This window comes from Carassius carassius, chromosome 33 (genome assembly GCF_963082965.1).
Source record: "Carassius carassius chromosome 33, fCarCar2.1, whole genome shotgun sequence".
NCBI classification, from domain to species: domain Eukaryota; kingdom Metazoa; phylum Chordata; class Actinopteri; order Cypriniformes; family Cyprinidae; genus Carassius; species Carassius carassius.
The window spans coordinates 13,357,286-13,382,744 of record NC_081787.1 but is presented as its reverse complement, the minus strand read 5'-3'; the positions used below and the strand labels follow the sequence as shown (position 1 = coordinate 13,382,744).

Genomic DNA, 25,459 nt, shown 5'->3' with positions numbered 1-25,459 from the left:
ATGGTCACCTTGGCCCCCTTGCTGCCTTAGCAAACCCAACCCTCCCGTTTTTCTCGTTCACAACATGACTGTGCATTTCTAGGTCACCTCATTGACGGTGGTGTAATGAAGATACACAGAACCTGTGCTTCGAAGCCACTTTACTCTCTCTGTTTTACTATCTTGTAACACACATCTACCTTTCTCCCAATCATCGATTGAGCTACATTAAAACAGAGGCGCTCATTTAATGTGCGGTGCATCCACAGGGTCACGCGAGGTTGCTCGGTGGTGGAGTAATTGTACCTTCTGTCTCTAAAAGAACAGCATGTTGATAACACTGGAGCCCTTGGTGACGGCAGCGTCTGGTAATTACACAGAAGCAGTGCAGCCAAAATCTGTTTAGGGTTCAAAAGCAATATAAACAGTTCACAACTGTTCAAAAGTTTGGAGTCAATAAATTTTTTTTTAATGTTTTTTGAAGAAGCTTCTTATGCTCACAAAAGGCAGCATTTATTTGATCATAAACAGTAAAAATGGAAATATTGCAGAATTTTTTTCCAAATGTAATTTATTTCTGTAATGGCAAAGCTGAATTTTTAACAGCCATTCCTTCTGTCTTCAGTGTCACATGATCCTTCAGAAATCAATCTAATATGCTGATTTGCTGCTCAAAAAACATTTCTTATTATTATTAATGCTGAAAACCGTTGTGCTGCTTAACATTTTTTTTGGAAACGGATACATGTTCAAAAGAACAGCATTTATTGGAAATAGAAATCTTTTGTAAAATCGTTAATGTCTTCACCACCACATTTGATTAATTTAATGCATCCTTTAAAAATAAGAAGTAATAATTTCTTTCAAAAGACATTTAAAACTAGTACTGAAGGAGGCAATACGCTGACCTTGTGGAGCAAAGTAACGTTTGTGTTCACATACTGATGTAGTGCACTACATCGCTGAGGTTTTCACACTTGGTTTGAATGACTTGTCCGAGTTTGATTCCACCCTACTCTGCTATCAGTCCCATCTTCTTAAGAAACCTGGTATCGAGGTTCAGGGAATCCGCAGACAGATGTTTATCTGTGACCGTGAGAGCTGACAGTCCTAATCTCTTTAGCTTGTCATCAGTATTCCTGCCCTGGGGGAGGAAGGTTAGACACTGACACTGAAGTCTTACCTGCAGAAGTGCGATGAACAAGAAAAAGGAATTTGCTGCTCTTCTGAACTGAGAGTACAGGAACCGAGGCAGGAAGGTGAGGAAATTGTACTTTGCAGTGCTGCAGAGAAAAGAGGACCGTAAGTCAGAAATGACCACATCAAGAATGACCACAATATAAAACCACCTGACATCATCTGCAAACTGGTCTGACAAAGTTTATCATCCATTCATTTCTAAGTTTTCAAATGTAAGTTGGTCACTATAATAAAAAGTGATATTGAGAACCAGGAAGCATAACCATGATCACCAGCACGAATCAAACTTCCTCCCCCTTGCCACATTCAGTTCAAAGCCCCAGTGTCAGGCTGAGACTCAAGCACAAATGCACAGAGTGAGTGATGGAGAGAGGCAGTTAATGACCATAAAGAACAGCTACGTTTCAGGAGGAGAGAGAGATTGGGCTGCAAAGAGCTCTGAGTTTGAGTTAACTACGGTAGGAGCTTGCCAGAGCCTCCATCTCTCAAGACTGCCGACTGATTTACGCTCACATTAAGCCAAAGACAGCGAGGCCACTTCAGACTGAGATAAATGTCCCACCTGCCTCTTTATCCACCCACTTACCAAAAGAACAGCCAACCCAGAAGAAAAAAAAAAACACCACCAACACTAATTTCTATCAGAATATTAGTATATTTTCTTTTAAACTATTCACTAATGATTCATATAATAAAATAAACAATATAAAACTTAAAGATACAAAATACTATAAAATACATTATTCTTCATTTATAATAAATACAATTTGATACATATGCAAAGTAATATTATATAATACAAACAGAAAATTATGTAAAAACAGAAGATACATTACTCCCAGCCCACCATGAAACATCAGAATTTTTTATTAATGTTTGTAATATAATATAGTTTAACATAATATACAATAAAATATTACATAATATTATAAAATAAATATACCAATACAATATTCACAGCTATCAAAAAAGCTTTTTAATCAGAATACATAAAAAAAAATCATTAATGACTAATGACTCATGTTAAAGTAATATAAACTACAATATGTGCAAAACAATACACCACGCTGGAGAGACTGAGACAGTCTGTGAAGGTTTCTAACATGGAAAGTGATACGAGTTCTTTCACTGTCTCGATGTTTCACTGATCCAGTCTTCACAGAGATCCTTATCAAACCACGGCACGCAGTAGCACGGCAATTAGCAGCACAGTACGAGATGGAAAGTTCTGTCAGGAGCCTGTCATTCTCACTTTTCTCCACTTTTGCTTGGCTAGGTTTCAGCTTTTGATCAGTGTAGTAGCGTCAGGTAGCTAACAGCAGCTAGCAGCTGCTCTTACGGTTCTTCAGATAAAAAAATGCATTTCCACGTTGCGAGTAAGAGTGAAATATGACATCTCCATCTGGCCTCATACTTATCTAGCACACATATTTTGACCTTTTTCCTAAATATACAATAAAATTCAAGTTTCATTCAAGTTTTCCAGTTTTAGAGCTATTGTTACATTTGTAAAATAAAATGAATCATTATATTTCTTTAGAAATGTCTTTATTGAACATAGTTGGTAATGTAAAGTTCATTTAACAAGAATAATAAGTATTTTGATGGATGTTGCAAACACAACATGATGTGCTTTCTCATGGCGGTGCAGAGAGAGCTGACCTGCATCTCTCCTTCCATTTTCTGTACACGACCCCAGAAACCAGATCTAGGTCTGCTTCTAGACCTCAGCTGGCTGCTTAAGCCACACGCTCCACTCGTTTAGCACTACTTAAGAGTCATCATGCTTTTAAACAAACATGTATTGCACATGAGGGCTTCGGGACGCTGGCTCATCAGGCAGTCACTGGGGTGACTAGTGTAAATGCTCATCAAAATGAACCTCAGGGTTCAGCCACGTACGGTTAATCATTTTAATGGAGAGAGACGGTTGTGGCATTGTTGGCGGTGGAATATTTACAAATGCATCAACAGCTGTTTTGTCTTCCGAAGGCACACAGTGTGAAGAGCAAACATGCTTTTTTGGTTTAAAAAAAAAAGGGCGGTGTTAGGATATGTTAATAATATTTGTTTGCCTCAGGTGTAAATGTGTGTAATTTATTTTAACTTAGCATGTGCACTATTACCAACTCTGGAATGTTGGGATTGTTCAGATAAAGCAAATGTCAGTATTTTGTTCAAGTGATCCCTCTTCCTTGTAGACTGGTTTGCTAGTTCTGATTGTACAGTACAACGGCAATGCTATGGGTAGCTCGGTATCAGCTCTGAAAGGAAAGATCTACTCAGGGTAACAACTTGAAGTTGACATACAGTTCATATTAGCAACACAATGGACTATGTATATTAAAGGTGTACTAAGCAATATTTGATACTTTGATGCTTTCACAGTGTCGGACTGAGTCCAGGAACAAACTCGCTGCCAATCAGCAGTAAGGGGCGTGTCTAGTAATTAAAGGGAGAAGAGAGTGCTCAGGATGGGTATTAGCAGATCGACTACAGTCAGTAAAAAAAAAAAAAAAAGGTTTATTTTGGAGGAACAAAACATTAAAAAGAAGGTCAGGGAAGAGGAAGGACCTGCAAAAATATCAAAGCAGCTTTCCAGTGGTGGCAAAAACTCAAGGAGCAGGAAGGCCCGGAATCGGACACTGAAGTTGCTTTGTTTTTTCTTGATTGGTGATGTTGTCTTCCACATGAAACTGAGCTAAACCATTCAACACACTCTACCAAACACATTCAACCTGAATTACCATAAATCATTAGGCTTAATCTAACACAAACAGCTCTCAAAGCAGTCCATTAAATAGCATTTTGCAATATAGAAGTTAAATGTACCATGTAGACATTATGTATCACTTATGACACAAATCCTGGCCACTTATGAAAACTACAGTCAATGTTGGTGACCTGTTTTGGCAGCTTAATGTCCCAACCACAAGCACATGAACTAACAGTACAACTGATGTTTACATATCAACAAAAAAAAATACTTTCAAAATTAAAATGTAGAGTTAATAACAGTGGGGGTTATTATTTTTAATTGTAATAATATTTCAGAAAATTAATGCTGTTTTTGCTGTATTTTCTATTTTAATACATTTTAATATGAAATTTAGTCCTACCAAGGCAAAGCTGAATTTTCACATAATGTTAATTACCCAAAACTTTTGAACATTTACATTTTTTTTGTTTTGTTTTAGTTTGAATCAAATGTTGTAATGTAGTGTTTAATTTTGAAAGCAGTGTGCTTTGGTTCAAGGCTCTTTATTGAACTGCCTAAAGAAGAAAAAGGAAAACTTCCAGAAGCAAGGCTACAGAGAAATAGGTGTTCACAGTTGCAGTCTGTATTAACCATATTGGCCTGACCTGATAAATGACAAATGTCAACTAAGGAAGTATGTGGAGGTTATCCAATCACAAAGGAGATCATTTACATACAGATATCTATAGAGCAGCAAAACGAGTGGGTAATTCTCATACAAAACTAAATAAATCGATTTTTGATGCAAGAAACTTTATCATTGGGATCTAGTTTAATAATAATAAAAAGCTACAAAGGTACAAAATACAGATTATTTTAAATTACTGACTTCTTATTTGACATTTGTATGCTATATTAAGTGTTACTGTTTCAAAAACAAATGCACAAGGAAATGAAAATATCTTGACCCTTGCATGTAATCTTTCTAAATAGATACCCATTATGAGCGAAACGTGACTGTAACCCATTACAGCTAAAGCAAACACTCCCAGCCTCTCAGACTGTAGGAATGCAAACATTAAACTAAAAGCACAGTCCAGACATGAGACAGCATGTTGTTCCTCCCTGCATTAATCAGAGGACAGCATTATTAGTGAGTAATTATGCTCCTGTCAGACTGCAGTGGCAGTTATGATCACTAGATGGAACTATCAAATAGATGCTTTTGGGTTTCAGTACTGAAGATCTGAAGTCTGAGTGACATGACACCTGGATGAATGCTCTCTCACTGCAGGGCGGAAGAAAAACCACAAAGAATCACATCAGATTCAATTCACAAACAATACTAAAATATGTGTCAGTTCAAATCATTCAGTTCACTGATCTTTTTAGTAAATAATTACACAAAAATACTCCTTTAAGGTAATTCAGAGTGTGATTGAGCAGATATCAGATAATAACTGTATATTAACACCTTCTCTCTGCCTGGCATACATCACTATGAGTCCACGTGTAACTTGGACACAGTGAGTCTTTGTGGCAACTGGAACACAGCAACACTTTTTCAAAACCATTTTCATCTATTCATGCATGGCAGTACAGTCTGTTCAACAGATTTATGTTTTAAGAGTTTCACTTTTGTTTTCGTTTCTGTGACTTTAGACATGAGTTCTGTTCTGAATCCAACTGAATTGCTGCCTGAGCTACAGTTTGAAAAGTTTGAGGACCGTAGGATTTTTTTAAATGCTTTTAGAAAGAAGTATCTTATGCACACCAAGGCTGCATTTATTTGATAAAAAAAAAAAAAAAATCGGCAAAACTGTGAAATAATATTACAATTCAAAATAACTGTTCTCCATTTAAATATATTTTAGGATGAAATTTATTCCTGTGAAGACAAAGCTGAATCAGCAGCCATAACACCAGTGTCAGTGTCTTACATTCACATGATTTTTCAGAAATCATTCTAATGTGCTGATTTGGAGCACAAGAAACATGTTAAAAATAGTTGTGCTGCTTAATATTTTTGTGAAAACCATGATAACTAATAAAAACTAATAAAAACTAATCAATAGAACAGCATGCATTTGAAACAGATTTATTTTTTTGTAATTCTGTAAAGTTCATAATAAATAAATCAATTTATTGCATTCTTGCTAAATAAAAGTATTAATCATGAGATTAAACTACACAAACAATTATTAGGTAAAATAATACATGCATTTACACTTATAAACTGTTTTATCAATAAATCTCAGTTTTAAATATGTTTTTGTAATCAATATTTCACCTGCTTTATCCACCATCTTGGAGTTCATCATCCCTGTGGCCATCATGAAAGTCTGTTCAGCCCTTGTTTGATATTTACTCAATACAAAAAGCACAGGACACGTACCTGACATGATTACTGCAGAACTTGGTAAACTGGGGCTGATTGATAAAAATTAGTCTGGAAGCTTCTTGGTCTGCTAGAGAAGTCTTTTCTGATGTGTCTTCTGTCTTTTCATAACCTAAGACAAGAAAAAAAGGGAGAGACGGAGGAATAAAGCCAAATGCAGTATAAAGCAAAAGCATGTGAAAATAGAGCATTTAAATATTATGAAATATCAGCTTTTGTTTTATAAAAGCAACAGCTATCTATAACATACAGATCCGATCTCACAGCCACTGAAAACAAATCGCCTTAAATAAGATTACATTAATGATCATCTTTAACATGTGTCAGACACCGAGGAGCTAAATACTTGACCTATAACCACTAGAAGCTTTTCTGCAGCATACAGTCAGTAGCTTAGCCCCCAAACACTCAAATTAAAGAAAAAGTATTAAATAGGGGTGCACCGAAATTTCGGCCGCCGAAAATATTCGGCCGAAATGGCATTATCGGTTTAGGGCCGAAATAAAAAAAAAAACAGCCGAAAACGTAGACCGAAAATGAATGTCACCAGCCCCTCCCATCCGTGAGCAAGCTCTTAGGTTTCACTCACGGTCGAGCTGTTATCACGCGTCTGCCTATCAAAGATTAAGCATGTCAAAGGGCTGTCACAATCAAAAAAAGCTTGTCACAAAAGCTGCACAATCGATCGGACCAACCAACACAAGTTTCGAAAACGAAAACAGGGAATCGATTTTAACGGCCTTCTCTCGGAGCGCGTCCAGCTCGTCACTATACGCTCGCAGAGAACGCACGTCACACAGCAACTGCAGGTTCTGACACACACACACGCGCACACACACGCACACACACACACACACACACAGCCTATTAGTGCATAATATCAATGTAGCCTTCAGTAATGTTTTTCATTGATGTTATGGCAGTCCACATTGCTGACTTGTGCGCGTCTCAAGCGCCCTCTTTACGTTCGCCCTAATGCCTGTTTAGTTGTCGGTGGATTTGCCTATATTTGGCGTTGAAAAACGGATCAATGCCAAATATAGGCAATTTATTAACGATTCAATGAACACTTTGCCTATGTCTCAAAAATCGAACAGGATTTTTTTTTTCACAAAAGTGACAGCCCTATATGAGAGGACACCAAAGTTGCAATATGTAACATTTGTTCTGCAAAAATCTCCAAAATTGTGGATTTTTTTTGCACAATTTTTAAAAATCTATTTTATTTGATGGAACATAAAACTTGAAGAATAATTATTATTTATATTTATTGTAAAAAATATTTAATGTTTTGTTATGTAGGCTAACTGTTAATAAAAGTTTGATTATTATATTGTGATTTTTCAATTCAGATCCATTAAATCCAAGCAATATATATATACGTTTTTAAAAGAAGCCATTTTCGGCTTCAGTTTCGGTTTTCGGCCAAGTGCATCCTAAATTTTCGGTTTCGGCGCAGAATTTTCATTTCGGTGCATCACTACTATTAAATACTTCTACAAATAACCAATGTATAACTAAATCAAAAATCAATCTTATTAAATAATAATAATAATAAAAACATAAATCTTGTAAATCTAAATGTTAATATATATATATCCTGCTCCCTAGAGTTCAGATCTCCAGGTAGATTAAGTCATTATTTGAGCTGGTGACAGTCAGTGGAAAAAGAAATGTGAGATATTACAGGCACACTGAGCCCAAGGGAACAGATGAGGGAAACCAGGACAGCTCAAAAAGATTCACCTGCAGGCATACACACACACACACACACACACACACACAGTCTATTACAGGCCACACTTTAACTGGCTTAAGATAATACAGTTTGCAACTACCATACAACTTAGAAACTTCCAACAAATACTTATTCACATTAAATTAGTCAAGGTTATTAATTAACCATGACTGAAAAAAGTTGATTGTCCAACAATTTGAAACATTCTAATAAAAATGGTGGTCAAATAAATAAACAGCAATCAATCCAAACCAAAAGTGAAAATTTCAAATCAAAAAGACTGTCATTTATGGGTGAACTATTCCTTTACAAAAAAGAAAAAGAAAAGAAGAAACAGAAACACCCTTATACCTGCTTGTTTTATCAGAACAATCTGGGCAAGGTGAGACTGCACGCTGTAAAATCATCATCAGTGAAGGGCGTGCAGGTGAAACATAACTTGACAACAGACATGTTTCACCTAAACAGAACATACTAATTGTTGAAGGAGATTAACAACATCCTACCTTAAGGGAGTTTCCCTTTACAAAGCTGGTTTACCGGTTCCTCGTATTCAACATTAGCATTAACACAACAAGCCTAAAGCTGTGAGACTGAATGCTTCACCTTCTGAACATTTCTGTGGCAAACTAAACAAAGAGGTCAAGGCTAAAAGCTTGAACATATTTTTAAAGTTTTTTATGTGTGAGAAAGCAAAAAATAAATGAATAAATAGCAAAAAAAGAAGATATAGACACTAGAGAGGTTAAACATAACCTCAATGCTGGAAGTGATGAAGACACTGAGGAAGTGAGACTTGCAAGTGTAGCTGTATGAAACTGAGGATTTTTATCTGTAATCTTTTGGTTTACATTTTGTTTTCAGTTGATATGTGAACTAAACTTTACTAAACATTTTTTAATGCAAGCTTACCATCCGATAATCAAATATTTGTGTAGCCATTTTTTTGATATGAAAATCCCAGCTTTCAAATTCTGATAACGTGATCATTAAATCAAACAATATACTATTATACAAACCAGTATAAATACATAAAACATACAGAGTCACATATATAAAAAAGTAAATGAAACATTCTCCCTTGTGCATGCAAGCTTAAGAATAAGATCCAGCTTGAGTGCATCTAGAACCACACAATGCCCTTCTCAGTGAAATGACTCTCCATGTGTAAACACAACAGCCCCATTCATGACCGTGCTTAATAAATAATTAATAGTTGCACTGATAAATAATGCAGATGGCACATGGTGAATTGGCTACACTCATCTGAGGATCACTGTTATTAAAACAACAACAGGAAGCAATAGGAGAATGAGAGTAGCAAAAGATTAAACGCATTTAAAACGGAGCACCTATCAGAAAATGATGCGCTGTCAGTGCCCCCCTTTACTTTTGTCTTCTTGACCTCAATTAAAATCAAATATGACCATAAAACTCTGTTGTTAGGCCTAAATCCAATTTACAAGCCTGAGGATGCAGAACCCAAAACCATGAATGCACTGTTTGTTTTTAACAGCCGGAAGTGTGACATGAGCACATGTTCATCATCAATGAGCAATTCTACTAATTTGGGGAGTTACCCTCTGTTTCTTTAAAGGCAAAAAATTGCTAAATTTATTTTAGCATCCTGACTCAATCAGTGGTAGGAGTCACATGACCAAACCATTGAATACAAGGAGTGTTCGAAGGAAACATTTTTGCAATTTCATGTTGAAAATACTTCACATTTATCTTTAAGTAACTGTCAGAGTCTGAGCCGCTATCTTCTGATTTAAAGATTTTCTGAGATGTTGTCTTTGCAAACACAAGTGTGTTGTTGTGTGCAGCCATCAGCAGTGATGCAGTGCACCCGATGACACGTTACAGGAAGTAAGCATACATAAAAAGACACGACAAGACAAAACAAACAAGTTTTTCAGGAACAAATATACCCACTCCACTAGCTAACTTCAATGCTTTATAATGGAATGCTGAGTGGTATATGCAAAAATCTAAAAAAAAATAAAATAAATAATAATAATAATAAGTATTTTATTTTATTATTATTATTATTATTATAATATATAACATTTTAATTATTTTTTATTAAGTAAAAAGTAAGTAAATATTAAGTAATATTAAGTAAAAAGTATTTTTAAGATTATAGATTCACAGTATTTTTTCTCTTTTCATAACTTCATACATACACACATAAAACCAAACTTATATTGAGATGTAAGACCTTTGACCTTTGACACTTTGTCTGAACTCTAAACCAAAATCTGCAGCGACTGATCGGCTCAACGGTGCAGCCCTCATTGCTGCACAGACAACAAGTGAAGCAGGCACCACAGAAATAAATAAACAGTCATGCAGACTCCATGCTTTTGGGGGTTACTACCGAGCGGCAACCTCCCCCCTCTCTCGTGAAGCCAACAAGGAAGTGACTAAAACTTCAATTCATCGACTGGCCGCTTGAGGCTGGCTACAAAAGGGAGTCAATCCCATAGACTCCCCATGTTAAAATGCCCAACTTTACAGCAGAAAAAAACGTTTACAGCCTGGTTCAAAAAATGATTTTGGTCATCTATCCAACCATGGATGAATAAAAAAAAAAACACGGATAGTAAGACAAGAGAAAAATCACAGACATGAATCATTAATCTAAGAGCCATGATTCACAATATGCGTAATGATGTGCTGAGGGCAGCAGCTGATTAGGGAGGCTGTAGTGATCAAGGCCAAGGGTTTTCAATTAAGCGAGACTTAAGGGATTATTAACACAATTCTGTTTGCTCTTTAGGGCTGAAAGAGTCTGGTTCAAACAGGAGGGATTTCCCTGCTGAGATGGAGGGTGCTCTCTGTAGGCGTAGTACAGTGGGCATTGGGGCGGAAAGGAGATGGAGAGCTGAGGAGATACATGACATACAGTAGCAGAGAGGAAAACGTGAAAAGAGAAATCCCGAATGGCACGGACACACGTGGGGTATGAGTCAGGAGGCTAACGGGGAACCAGAGGCTCTGATCTCAATGCTCTTTTAGATTTGGAGGTTGATGATACAGAGTTAAATGTGAAGGGAGGCCCAAGACTAGAGAATGCCAGAAGATGCACATTTTGGTCAAATTGTCAAGAAAAAGAAATTAAATGAAAATTTTGTTTTTTTTAGATCTTTTTTTTCTTGACATATTGCTACCAGCAATACCCTAGCGGAAACTTGAATTCTCATATAACAAACACAGCTTCCAGATATTGCAGTTTAGTTAAGAAACAACTGTCCTGCATCTTGAATAACAAATCTGAAGACGGAAATTTGATAAGAAGCTTTCAAAGGCTCTTTGCCTTTGAAAGTCTTTTGCCAGTAAGTTTCTGCGCTCCAAGAATTGAGGGTCAACACACTAGAAATTAGATAAAAAGGAAACACATCTGCTTACATCAATATCCACAAACTCCAGCACAACTCTGAATTGCTCTGAAGAACCTTTGACACACGGAGCACTTAAATCTCAGTGTAGTGCTAGGATTTGGCTGCATAACCGGTGTTATTTTAAGTAATACTAAAGCTACAACAAAAAATTAAAAGTAAAAATTTTTTTTTTTGCAAAAGCAAATAACGCAAATATTACATCAAATTAAAATAAACTGAAAATCAAAAAAGCCCATTCAAAATTAATAAATACTATATTAATATTTAAATGCTAATAAAGTAACACTGGCGCTAATAAATGTAATCCCAAGTGGAACTTAACATTACCAAACGCAAGCTCTATGCTGAAACAGGAAAGCACTGGCAGGGCGGCTGCTTAATTAAAACCACAACGAGAAAAAACTGTCACGAGAAGCTTTAAGAGGAACTAGTGTTGTCAAAAGACCCGGTACTTCGGTACCAAGTCGGTACTAAAAAAAATGAAAATGTCATGGTACCTGGTTTCTGTAAGTACCGGTGGTACCGAGGACCCGTTCAAACCCGGTTCTGGATGCATACAGCGCTGTGATTACCGCGAAGCAGAAAACGCGGACGGAATCTCAAAATCCAGTCATGAAAATGAAACTTACATTTTAATATGGACAGTCATGGAATTTGTCAAAGTTAGCATACATTAATCAAATCAAATCTCCATATGGACCAGTATCTGTAAATGTTAAGCCGCAAAAGTTGTTTGAAATATGAATCCGTGTTCTGCGCGTCTCTGTGTGAATTAATGAATGGCAGAGACGTGCGGGTTTGTTTACTACATAGACCGAAGCGCGTGACGCTTGCAATAATTTCAGCATCTGAGCTTCAGAATTCTCTCTCCATCAAGCGATCTGAACTTTTCAGTTAATCTCAATGGACGCACAGCGCACCTGTAATTGATGCTCTGTAAACTCTTTGTGAAGGCGCACAACTCACCGTCGCTTTACTGATAGCGCTGTTTCTCACACATGCAAAGAGAGAGAGAGCGAGAGAGTCTTACCACGCTGAATCGACATGCTATATGTAAACTATTCTTTGTTGTCTTCTCCTGTCAAAATAATGGAGTTCATTTAGAATTATTCATATTCATTTTCGAACAAACAGAAGACATACCGGTTTCTCCGGTAGTGGGTGGAGCTAATGCGCAAATGGCAATGTCATTGGCTGGCACTGATCTCTTACCGTTCCTGTTTTGATTTCAGCAAATCATTTTGACCGAACGCAGACAACGTGATTAATATTCATGAACCCAGCAGCTCATCAATTCATAGTGCATTGTATATACATAAGTATAATAGTAGATTTAGTAGTAGTATTATCTTTTAATAATAATTAATATGATCTATTACTATTTTTTTTACAGAAACCCTCAATGACCAAAAATATCTTAAGCATCACCACCAGTCTTAAGTTCAGTTAAAATGACAAATATGCATTCATTAGGCCTAAAAGTTCATTTTTACATAAAAGGCATTGTGCTAGAAATATTACTATTATTTAGTAAAATGTATGTGATTTGGGTGAAACTTGTTTACTGTTTTTCATAATTATATAACTTGTAGAAAAACTTTAAACACAGTTGTAAATAAGTATAAAGAATGGCATCGGTTTTATTTTTAGTGCTAAAAAGTTTTTTTTTTTTTTTAAATTAGCATATTTTTGTATTTTGCTTTGGTACCGAAATTGGTACCGAGAACCGTGGATTTTCACTGGTATCGGTACCGAATACTGAAATTTTGGTACCGTGACAACACTAAGAGGAACCCAGCAGGAAAACAGTTCACTTATTATGTTTCAGGACCCCTTTGTCCACCCCCTCACCAACTTTCCTGGAATCACTTTTCTATAATTTCTCAAGCTAAAAATAGTCCCCTTAACCTCCCCCACAATGTTTTGATCAACAAGCCACCACCCATTACATGTCCGGCTATCCCAGACAAGTTACGCAATGGGCCACCCGAATAACGGCACAAGATGAAAGGCTTATTGGATTCCCTGAGGCTCAAGAGGAACTTTCCAATAGTACAGGCTTATATAGGTAACCCAGCTGGAGTCTGAACTTTAGCTGACTTGACACTGATGCTAATCCTACTAGTGCTCTAAAGGTGCTGGTTATAGGAGGCATGACTGGCCACTAAACAGCAGCAGATGCTAGCTTCAACAGTGATTGATTGATTGATTGATTGATTCCTTTATTGTCATTGTACAGCGTACAGTGCTAATGTAAACCAACCGTGGGAATGAAAAGGGACCAAATTATTTACACTGTTGCTATTTAGGCTATGGCTAATAGCCACCATGACAACAACAGCAGCGAACATTAAAGCGGCTCAAATTTCACAGGCATCTTCAACAGGTGTCCTCTGAATCTGTATGCAAGTCTTAAGGGCTTCCCCCGTTTTACTGTCTATTCTAGGCGAGACGAGTGGTAAATAAGCCATGAGGTGCTGCAGGGGCGTAATTTAGGTCCAATCATTAAAGTAAAAACTTCAATCACCATCCTTGTTTGCATAGGCAGAAAACTGAAAGATAATGCAGTGCAGAAGAAATGTACTGTATGAGCTGGAAATGTTTGGAATCTCTTGGCAGGGGCAGAGCAGCTGGGGTCAAGAGCCAGCCCGAACCCGAGCAGAGACAGCTGGCACGGCAAATATGACAGCAGGAACTGGAGGAGAGACTCCAGACATATGTCTCTACAACAAGTTTCAACAGCAATAATAAGAAAACGCAGAAAGTACTTTACATTTTTTACAAAAATGAACAGGTAACATGGCAGACACCTTTGGGAACAACAGGGGTTTCCCCCTTTTTTTTTTTTTTACCACTTACACTACCACTCAACTAATGTTTGGCTTCTGTAAATGTATTTTTTGGGAAATTCTTCTAATTTAGCAAAAAATACATCAATGCAGTAAAGATATTTACATTCTTACAAAATTTCTATTTCAAATAAATACATTCAATTCATAAAAAAATACAGATAAAATGTTTTATGGTTTAAACAAAAATTATTATTATTATTATCAATTTATATTATGTGACAATGTAGCTAAAATTCTGCTTTCCCATCACAGGAATGAACTGCAAATATCTTTGTACAAATATATTTTGGCAACACCAATCAAATAATAAAAAAAAAAAGGATGTTGGCAAAAAATGTTGAATCCTGACTATGATTAGGGCTGAAACGATTCCTCGAGTAACTTGATTACAAAAAATGATCCAAGGCAAATTCCTCTGCCTCAAAGCCTCTTTTAATTTATTTTAAATCTCACGTCAGGTTCTTTCGCAATGATCTTTTTTAATGTGACAACGCGTTTATGTCACCCACAAAGCGGAAGGAGACACAAGTGCTGCTTCCGAAATCGCATACTGCAAGGAGTCAGCAGTGTTTTGATTTGAGGGTGCGGGCTAGTGATGGGAAGTTCTTGGCTCAGCTCCCAAAGAAGAGCCGGCTCTTTCGACTCCTGAATGGCTCTTAATTTAGGATTTTTTGTAGGGCTTTGTTTTACCATAACTTTACAAAAATTTGTGGTTTGTGTGTTGAAAAACCTGTGCAGTGTTTTTATGAGAATACTTATAATTGCCTAATTTTGTGCATTTATTTTGTTACAAAACCATTCTAATGTTTTAATCAAGCATTTAATTGCACAAATTAACAACAAAACTGCAAATAAATCCACAGAACTAGAACCAAACTCAAGCAAACAGTATTAATGTTCTCAGTGAAGATCGGCATTCAAAAAAATCAGATGCCTCAGTTTTGATGAACTGATCCCATTTCTTCTTTCTGTGATTATCTGCCCTGTTTTTGAGAAGATTCTCTTTGAAGGAACCGATGTTGCCACAATACACAGTCTCCCCTCCATTAACGTTGTTACGACTCGTTAACTTGCACTGGAGTGCCGCTTCACTTAATCCCCTCTCTGTTTTTACATAATGTTATGATCCCATATACTCACATCTGATTGGCCGTGATGCGATTGCTGACCAATCAAAACAAAGTTCTGCCTTGAGGTAACCAGCCAAAAGAAAATCACTCGATGCGAGCCGGCTCTTCTGATTCACATACAAAGCATCAGCTCTCAGAGCCGCATCTTTTGCGCATGACCCATCACTAGCGTGGGCAAACGTAAAGAGAACGTCGTGGCTTGTGTCCATTGCAAGATAGAGCTGGCATACCACAACTAGGGCCCTATGATTTCTGCGATGAAGAAAACTGAGGGAATCGCGGAATCCAGTCATAAAAATGGAATTTACAGTTTAACGCGGAATGGCACAGAATTTGCCAAATTTTGAATGAATTAATCAAAAATAGGTCATTGCACTTACATCACCCGACAGGACCCGAGCCCGACAAGTACATTTTGATTGACAGCTTTTTAAAAGCCCGAACCCATTTACAAGCCGACATTATTCAAATGTATGCACGCACAGCTCTTTTGCCTTTTGTCAGGAATGAGTCATTTATACATGTTTTAACATAATATATACATGACTAACATAATAGGCCACTTGGAAGTTTGAACAAAAAAATAAAATAAGTCCTCTGTAACATCGTAATATCTCAGCACTCTATAAATAGCATAGGCTCATTTAGCATATAATAGGCCAACGCACCAATAAAAACAAGTCTTTCTTAAAAAATTGAATTAAGATAAAATCTAAATTAAGATGGATATTTGGCAATAACGAAATTAATTAAGATAAAGGCTCTGCCGGATTTGCTTCGCCATAGCAGCTGACATAATAAAATAATAATGCCAACATTAGCTTATATAGCCTACTCTATCTACATTATGCATTTAAGACTCAATTAATATTTAGTTATTATTTGAAAAACATTTTCTCACCAAGATTAGGTAAGGCCTAAGTGTTTTTGTGGAGGAAAATGATTGAATCAACTGTAGATGTCTGCAGCGCGTTCCTGCGCTCACTGATGGTGCGTCCAGCAATATAACCCTCTGGCTCATTATTCGAGGATTTCCTTTATAAACAAGGTCAAAACTTTTCCAAACCTCAGACTTTGCTTTAGTTGCTGGTGCTACCAAAACGTAATCGTCAGAGGCAAGCCTCTGTTTCAACTACTCAGCATACATTTTGGCATCTTTCTCGCGCTAATCGAAACACATTACATGACCGCTCATTTACCGCACAAGCCCGAGCCCTTGTAAAATTATATAAATGAAGCCCGAATCGAAATGAAGTCCGATCGGGTCCCGTCGGGTTCGGGCAAAGATCTTAAGATCTATTTTCTATACTCGATTCAAGTCAATGAATATAGATTTAATACAAATACTATATGTATAAAAAAGAACAGTGAACAGTCCACAACACTATCGTCGTCGTCTTGCTTACGAAATCTAAAATGCTTCCATTCCATATTTTTATCTGAAGGTGGCATCAACGTCGACAAAGCACCTGAAACCTTTTAAGCCAGTGGTTCTCAACCTTTTTTTCCAGCAGGCTGCATTGTGGTCCAAGTACAAGTCTCGCGGCCCGCACGCACATTACGTCATCAATACAAACCAACCTGATTTATAATATTATAGCCTAAATATTATCATATCTAATCGATTAGATTCATTGAAATAAATAAATAATTCTACTACACCTGACTCTGTCGGGAGCTATACAATTTTGTGAAATTCGGCTCGATGTAGTAACAGCACAATGAAGTTGTGATTGTAAAGCCTGTGTTATACTTTCTGTATGAGCAATCCGGACGCAGACACGGTCAGCGCAGACGCAGACTTCTTCCATTTATACTTCCGAAACCACGCGCACCTGTCCGCGCAGTAGTCTGCTCAGAGCCTCGGCACACACTCTCCGATGGCGTAAGACGCGCACGGGAGCATGACTTGACGTGCGACATAGAAGAAAATGTGCGTTCACAAATGTAGCCTGTTGATCCAAATATGGAAAGCACTTTCGAATTTAATAATATGAGGTTCTTTCCAGAGATGTTTTGCCACATTTCTTCAATTAAGGATGATAGCTGCGTAGTATATGGCGTTTCCATTTGCTTGAACTTCTTCAAGTGAGTTGCAAAAGTTGTGTGTGTGTGTGTGTGTGTTCAGCATATGTTGGGTCGCATTTGAATTCGTGACGGGCCGCGGGTTGAGAACCACTGCTTTAAGCACTGAATGAATGAATGACGGGTTCGTTGGTAACATCGCACAAGGCACATAAGAGGGTGACATCTAGTGGAGAAAATTTTTAATTAGATTAATGCCAATCTTACGTTCAATGTCTGCGGAAATAAATATGGAAAAAAATCGATTCATGGCCTTTGAGAATCGATTTTGAATCGACCACATTTTAAGAAACTATTAACCGAAAAATCGATTTTTCTACCCAGCCCTAATCACGATATGGACTAATATCTGTAAATATTAAGCCGGAACAGTCTATTTAAATCCTGCATGTTCTGCGTGTCTCTGTTAATGAATGGAGCAGAAGCGTTCCTTCCTTTATCACACACACTGAAGCGCGCGTGAGTAAAACTAGCGTCACATCCGAGGGCCAACCTCCCGCTCTCTCTCCTGAGGCCAATAAGGAAGTGACTAAAACTGTAATTCATCGACTGGCCGCTTGAGGCTGGCTGCAAAAGGGAGTCAGTCCCATAGACTCCCCATGTTAAATTGCCCAACTTTACAGCAGGAAAAAACATGTTTACAGCCTTGTTCAAAAAATGATTTTGGTCTAAATAGCTAATTTTGCCCTTCATGACAACTGTGAGGGGGGTGAATTTTTTTTATAACTCATCCGTTTAAATTATATTAAGATTTAAAGTTCTGCATAATTAAGGGCGTAGCCACTTGAGTGACAGGTGGATTGCCGCTGCTGACACTGCCGTCGTGCTAGGTGGGTGTGGCTACAGCAACTAGCTCCCGCCTTTTTGCCCATGTTTGATTGTCCGGGAGAGTCGCGCGGTGACGCGCTGCCAAGATGGCGACGGCCCGCTCTGCACACTTTAGGCTTCAAAAACTCTCTTCAGGAGTCTACGGGTGACGTCACGGACACTACGTCCATGTTTTTATACAGTCTATGGTCACATCACATACACAGAACTGTAAAGGTACGCCAACCCGTCAAAATAAAAGTCCGGTTAAAGACTGTTGTTCAGCAGAATGTACATAGCCTACTACAAAAAAAAAATATCAAACATTATTTTTTTTAAGGTTTAATCACACAACATTTCTTCCATGTTTTATTTTTATTAGTAAATCCCCTTTGTTTACCTAAAAGTTAAGTTAATTTTCAATAATTAAAAGATAAATTAAATTAATGTTTTATGTGTTAAATGTTTAATGTGCATTCTATGCATTTAAAAAATAAAAAAAATATTATTTTTCTAAAAAAGGAAACTTAGTTGTTCATTTTAAGAGACCCAGGAGTCTTATTTTCTCTTGCATAATTAATATTGCACTTTAATTAAGCAAAAACACATTTTATCTGATTACTCGATTAATCGATGGAATTTTTGGCAGAATACTCGATTACTAAAATATTCGATACCTACAGCCCTAACTATGATTATGTGCCAGTTCAGACACACACTGGAACTGTAAGGTCATGGCAACCTCATTGCATTGTGGGTTCCAGGGTGTCATCTGGCTATTCCATGCAGACAGAAAAATGTGCATATTGTGCCCAGTATACTATTTCCTGCAGGAATTCTCAGAATGTTTGCATGCTATGCTATTCAAGGTTCATTGTACTAACTTTAAATTGACTGACAACAATGTTTCTTGTCAAAGACAATTATGAACATGATTTTATAAAATAGAGGATCAGGGCAAATTTACAGAGGACTTTTTTTAATATATTTGCCCGTAAAACCAACAACAAAGTAAGTCTGTAGATTAAGAGGGCTTCCCATCTGATCCAATACTCTCCACATTAAGGACAAGAACTTGTTTAATTAATGACTGCAGTAGGAGCTGAGAGAAAGGAGGGTCACAGGCTCAGAGTGAGGAGACACTGACTGATGCAGTTACTATGTTACTTCACACCCCTACTGAGATGCAAAACGGAAAATTAAGTAAAGGGCAATGATGTCATAGATACACCACTAAAAATCAACCTAAATGAGCCCAAGCACCTCAATGCAGCAGTTATTTTCTCATAAACCACAAATCCTTCCTGTTGATCAAAAATGGAAAAAGAGGATATTGTGAATTCAATGGTGTAAGAAGTCAATGCAAACATTTCTACACATTTAACCAGTGTTAGGAAAGCTAGACTGGTAAACTACATTTACTACTCTGTAATTATCTGTAAAATTTCAGTAGCAGATAAGTCTACTGTTGTACTGCATAAATTAAAATGATTAAATATTCGTTCACACAAGTTCATTAAGTCTAGAACAAAGTTGAAAACAGTGATCATTTTAAAATAGATTTAACATTACTTAAATTGCTTTTGGCACTTTGGTCCAAATAACTGGTATTTCTGAACCCTTTTAAGGCATTTCTGATATAAGAGGACATTATAGGAAAGCATGTTTTTGGCATTAGCTCATCTGGCTGTATAGCTGCTTGCTTAATACAAAACAAAACAATAAAACTGGCACGTCAGGGGGAAAAATTGGCAATTTTCTGTATGTGTGTTTTATTATTAATGCACAGTAATCACAACGGAGCAGAATCAAAATCTTTTTGTTGAATCTGTAATCTTGCACTTAATGCAGTGAGTGGCTTTCATTATGCTCCTTCCATTTCATATCCCTTTTTCTCTAGAGACAGTGACGTTCAGACTCACATGGGTGTACTCACATTGGTGATCTGAACCGTGCCTGAGGGCGTTTGACTCCCAAAGCCAGGTTGATTTGACTAGTGTGACTGCTCTGTACTGTGCCCGGTTGCAGTTTGTTTGGCTGTCCCTGGCTCACTTGGAAGAGGTGGGCCAGAGCATGGTTTAGTTGGGCTCAGGCCACACCGGAGCAGCTACTATTTTGTGTTGGTTACTGCAGGGCTCCAGACTAACATTTGAGAGCAGTGGCACCAGTGCCACCAAGTTCTACAGATGGTGGTGCCAGGAGCAGATTTGGTAGCGCTGGGGGTGGTGTCTGGGGGTATTCATAATAAAGAACATTTAATCATAAAATTACTATTGTTTTGCATTAATAAGTGCAGTTACTAATATTTCATTTAAATTTCTTGTTTATTTTTCTTTTGTTTTATTGTTTACAGATCTGACAGTAAAACACTAAGCTTGAGTTAAGATGCACACAAAATTACACATAAAATGTATATATTCCACTCTTATGAAATTTAATATTATGTTTCTAGCATATAGAACTTGGCCAACTTCAGTGATTTTGTGTGATTTAGTACGAAATTGAAGAAATGTTTACTTCATATTTTCCTTCATATAAGATTGTACAATTCTGAGAAAATCTGCTTTCTTGATTTTATATTTTATAATAGTGATTTTATAATTTCGGAATATAGAGAAAAAGTATAAATGAATGACTAATAAGCCAATAATCTTCTGCTGCTGTCTACTGGATATAATTGTGATTTCATGTATTTTTTAAATTTGAAAAAGTGTTTGTCTATCACAAATATATTTTTTTCAGTTGCCTGCATAATAATCATCTAATACATGCAGTGCAATCAAGGGAAAATCGCTGGTGCTTTTCTTCAAAAATAAGAAACAAATTGTTTCGTGAAAGAACTATTTGACCTCTCCCTTCTTATTTTTTTGTCTTTTTCTTTTCCATTAATACTGCTAAAATCTACGTATTGTGTCTTCCAGTCATGCTACAAAAATACATCACCGCCCTGTAAAATGGGCATTGGGCAATATAAAATACAAGGTTCTGCACCGTTTATAACACTAATAGTAATTATAATGAAAACAGGTTCATAAGAAGTAATAGAGATCATTTGCGCATGCGCACAGTCATTCACATAACTGATTGAAAACAGTGACCCACAGCACTCAGCAATTCACTCAATATCAGAGTGATTGACAGAGATACAGTATTTTGTATTTAATATTGTTTTGTATTAGCCTTAGAGTAAGGGGAGTACAACTCAGGAAATGAGAGCATCCAAGGAGCTGACCATGGTGTACATGACCAGGATGGTACCACCTCCACCTCATTTTGAGCCAGGAAAAATTCTGCTTAAATAGCCTAGTACAAGAAAAGTTCATTATAATTTCGAGAGGTCTTACATTTGGGGATGGAAAGACAAGAATTGAAATATGGCTTAATGTGATGATTAAGGCTATAATTTCATTTAATAAATGTGAGCTGCACGTTCCAAAGTCAAAACGCAGCATGGGTGTTTTGAATGTACCTCTGAGGGCAACTGACTCTCTTCAGAAAAGCTTTGATGGTTTTTCATTTCAGAAATAACTCCTGAATCTGATAATGTAGCATTTATTAGCACAGCACTGCCTTGTGTACACATTTTTTTTAAAAATATCTAAAAAAATATCACAGAATAGTATACGTAGAATTAGGGCTGGGATAAACGATTATTTTTTAAACGATTAATCTAGCGATTATTTTTTCGATGCATCGATTAATCTAACGATTAATTTTTCAGACCGATTTGATTTCGATTATCTCCCCATTAATTGACTACTAACAATTTATACATGTTGATTTACATATCTGAATGAAAAAAAAACATAAATTCCTTAACATTGCAATATATGTTTATTGCTCTTAAAATTACAAAATAAAAGACTGACTAAGAATGCATTACTTTGCACTTGTATAGAGATAGCATTCAATAAAACCTTGAAACCTTGAAAACACATAGCTTACTGAAACAAGCTTACTGAACACATAGGGCCTAGCTTACTGAAAAAATAAGTTCTTTCAGATGAAAATAACAACAACTTGATGTCTAGTATTCAATAAAAAAGGTCACCCCAAAAATACTTGTTTAGAGTAATTGAAAGAATACAGTATGTAAATGTAAACTTGAGGGCTTTAAGCTAATACAGAGAGTGCTTTTACAAAAAAAAAAAAAAATTAACAGTGGGAGCCAGCAGCCTGTCATGGAGAAAAAAAATCTCAGAATGCTCCACGTGAAACTTTGGCGTTCCGCCCTTTTTCTATTGTGTCTAATGATTTTGGTTAATATGCACAAGGGAGGGGGAGAGAGAGAGAGAGAGAGAGAGAGAGAGAGAGAGCGCTCGTGTAGTTTGAAGACTGTGAGTGCGCGAGCGCGCGTGAAACTTTGGTGTTTCGCCCTTTTTCTATCGTGTTTAATGATTTTGATTAATATGCACAAGGGAGGGAGAGAGCAAGAAGCGCTCGTGTTGTTTGAAGACTGTGAGTGCACGCGCAGCCGGGGCTCTCTCTCGTACGCGCCCTGTCACTGTCACTCACCGATCAAATAAGGCTTTGACAGCCGCCAAAAAAAAAATCAATGCAGAAAAACCCCTGGATTGGTTATATAACGTTGGACAGAATGTTGATCCGGCCATCGCGTATATTAAGCGCATATAAGGTAAACGTTTTGCAAACGTTTTTTAGAGAAATAAAAACAGGTCGACGAATCGATGCGCATATTTTGCGTCGACGTATTTTTTGCGTCGACGTCATCGATGACCTCGACGCGTTGTCCCAGCCCTACGTAGAATATCAGATTTGGATCAGTGTCGTCTGGTGATACCTGACTGAAATGGCAGTATCGGAGCGATACCGATCCTGAATATCGGATTGACGCACCCCTAGTATTCATAATATCATCCAGCCCTACATCAGCCTACTCACTAGTCTGCTTTGAAGGTCACAGCCTATGGCCACCATAAACATAACCAAAGGGAAGAGGGAAAGAGAACAGGTGTGCCAACTGAGTCACCTCTCTCTGAAAGAAAAAGGAAGGAGAAACAACAGGAAAGAGAGAGAGATGAAAAAAAAAACAGTAATAGCATGTGAAAAAGGAAGTTGATGGGGAAGCACAGTGAGAGAGGAACAGAGAGTGTGTTAAAAGAGAACGCGAGAGGGAAATGTCACCATAGGGAATGCCTCTAGGGGCAGGATCAATGGTGGCAGGAGCTGTAATGAGGTTGGAGGGAGGCCAGATTTCAAGATTATTGCTTGTGTCAGCCAACAGACAGGCAGCCAGAACAATGGCACTGGGGTCACACAATCCAGAGGGGTGCCCGCTGGAGGAAGAGGGGCATAGAGGCCCTGTTCTGCACTTGGCACTCTCTGATATGGCCTGAAAGACTGTTTGTGAGTGTAAGAGACTGGCCAAATGCAGTGGAATAGAAAGACAGCAAAAGGGAGACAAAATGTGTGTCATTCTTCCTTTGGCACACAGAGACATTTCCCTCCAAAAGGGAGATATAATATTGAGAGTAGGGCTGTCACTTTTAGTTCGAAAATCGATTGCACAATCGATCGGACCAACCAAAAAAAAAAAAAAATTCGAAAATTATAATAGGGAATTGATTTTAACCAAATATGTACACTATTAATTTTAAAATAATTAAACAATTAAAAAAAATAGGGAATCGATTTTAACCAAATATGTAGGCGTACACTATTAATTTTAAAATAATTAAACAATTAAAAAATATAGATGTAACAAAACTCACAAACAAGCAGAAAAAGAAAATAAAGAACTCCGAAAATGCAGTATGCGTTGCGAAAGCTAGACAGAAAATACCAGCAATTTTACGCGCCTATAAGACCCAGTGACGTCGAAAGCGTCCTCTTATGCTGCATTCACACCAAACGCGAATAGAGCGTCTGCCGCGAATGATTTCAATGTTAAGTCAATGTAAAGACGCGTTTACGCGCGTCTGGAGGTCTCACGGCGCAGTAGTAGCGAATTCGCCTCATTCACGCATCTAGTTACAGGAGAATTCTGAGTTATGAAAAGGACCATTGCAAGCTGAGAGCGACCGGCTTTTGTGATGGAAAATTGGCAGTAAATTGACCGAAAATTCGGCCACCAAAAGTTTTCGGCCGAAAATGGCATTTTCGGTTTTCGGTCGATAGACTTTTATCACCAAAACAACACGGCCGAAATGTTGTGATGACGCAAACAGAAACCGCGACCTGCACGTGCACCTGCATAGCGCAGACCACGAGCTCCCCGCGACATTCACTTCACACCAGTGAGAACATTCTCTCTCTTCTTATTCATTTATTCGCAGCACTAAAGCGTCTCCTAACAAAGAGATTAAGACGGACCACGAAGTGAAAACAAAGAAAAGTAGAGTCTGTTAGCACACGTCTCACTGAGATCTTTTAGGATCCTCTGCACTTCATCGCGAATGTGCTTGATCCGCGTTATAAAGACCATTACTTCGATGCGGAAATAAGGCAGCGTACACGAGAAATGATCCAGGCCGTGCTGGATGCGGAGAACCCGCGTGGAGACGGAGAAGCTCCAAGCACAGGAGACTGAGATCAGAGCACACAAAAAAAGACTCATGTCTGCTCCAGATTAGGGGCATGCACCCTCGTTGTCTGATGTGTTCAGTGGAATTCTGCAAGAAAGTGCCTCAAATAATAATAATACGTTGGCTATTTTGTTCTTAGGCTACTATATATGTGACATTATATATATGTGACATTATATATATATATATATATATATATATATATATATATATATATATATATATATATATATATATACACACACACACACATACATAATATCAGATTGTAGCAATTTTTCTGCTAGATTTCTGCTTTAATTTGATAAAAATGTTTATTTATGCCCTGAGCCTATTTAAATACACTCTCTCAAATATTTCTCAAATGTCAGGCAGATGACAAGCTCAACTGCTCAACAGCTAGATGGTTATCTGTCTGAAGTCCCCATCCCCAGAAGTGATAACAGTCTTGCCTACTGGAGAAGTAATGCACTTTCTAGTCCTACAGAGAACAATTTCAAATGCACTTCACCTAAATGCACTTTGTTTTTATGAGAGAACAGTTAATTTTAAAACCTTTCTGCAGGCCAGTTGGCCTGTACATTATTATTTAATATACACATGAGTGGGATACATTTTTAGTT

The 25,459-nt window shown here is 37.4% G+C and overlaps 1 protein-coding gene across 4 annotated transcripts in view; it reads right to left on the bottom strand.

The window, feature by feature from the left end:
- Positions 1–25,459, bottom strand: part of LOC132113762 (probable phospholipid-transporting ATPase IA) — a 127,334-nt gene that overhangs the window by 85,278 nt on the left and 16,597 nt on the right. For all 4 annotated transcript variants that reach the window (XR_009425202.1, XM_059521737.1, XM_059521738.1 and 1 more), the window contains exons 2-3: positions 6,273–6,387; positions 1,163–1,262 (exon numbers count right to left, since the gene is read on the bottom strand). Coding sequence is in view for 3 of the 4 variants with exons in the window: in XM_059521737.1 (XP_059377720.1) it covers positions 1,163–1,262; positions 6,273–6,387 (215 nt within the window). In the remaining variant the exon portion in view is untranslated. The remainder of the gene's footprint in view (positions 1–1,162; positions 1,263–6,272; positions 6,388–25,459) is intronic.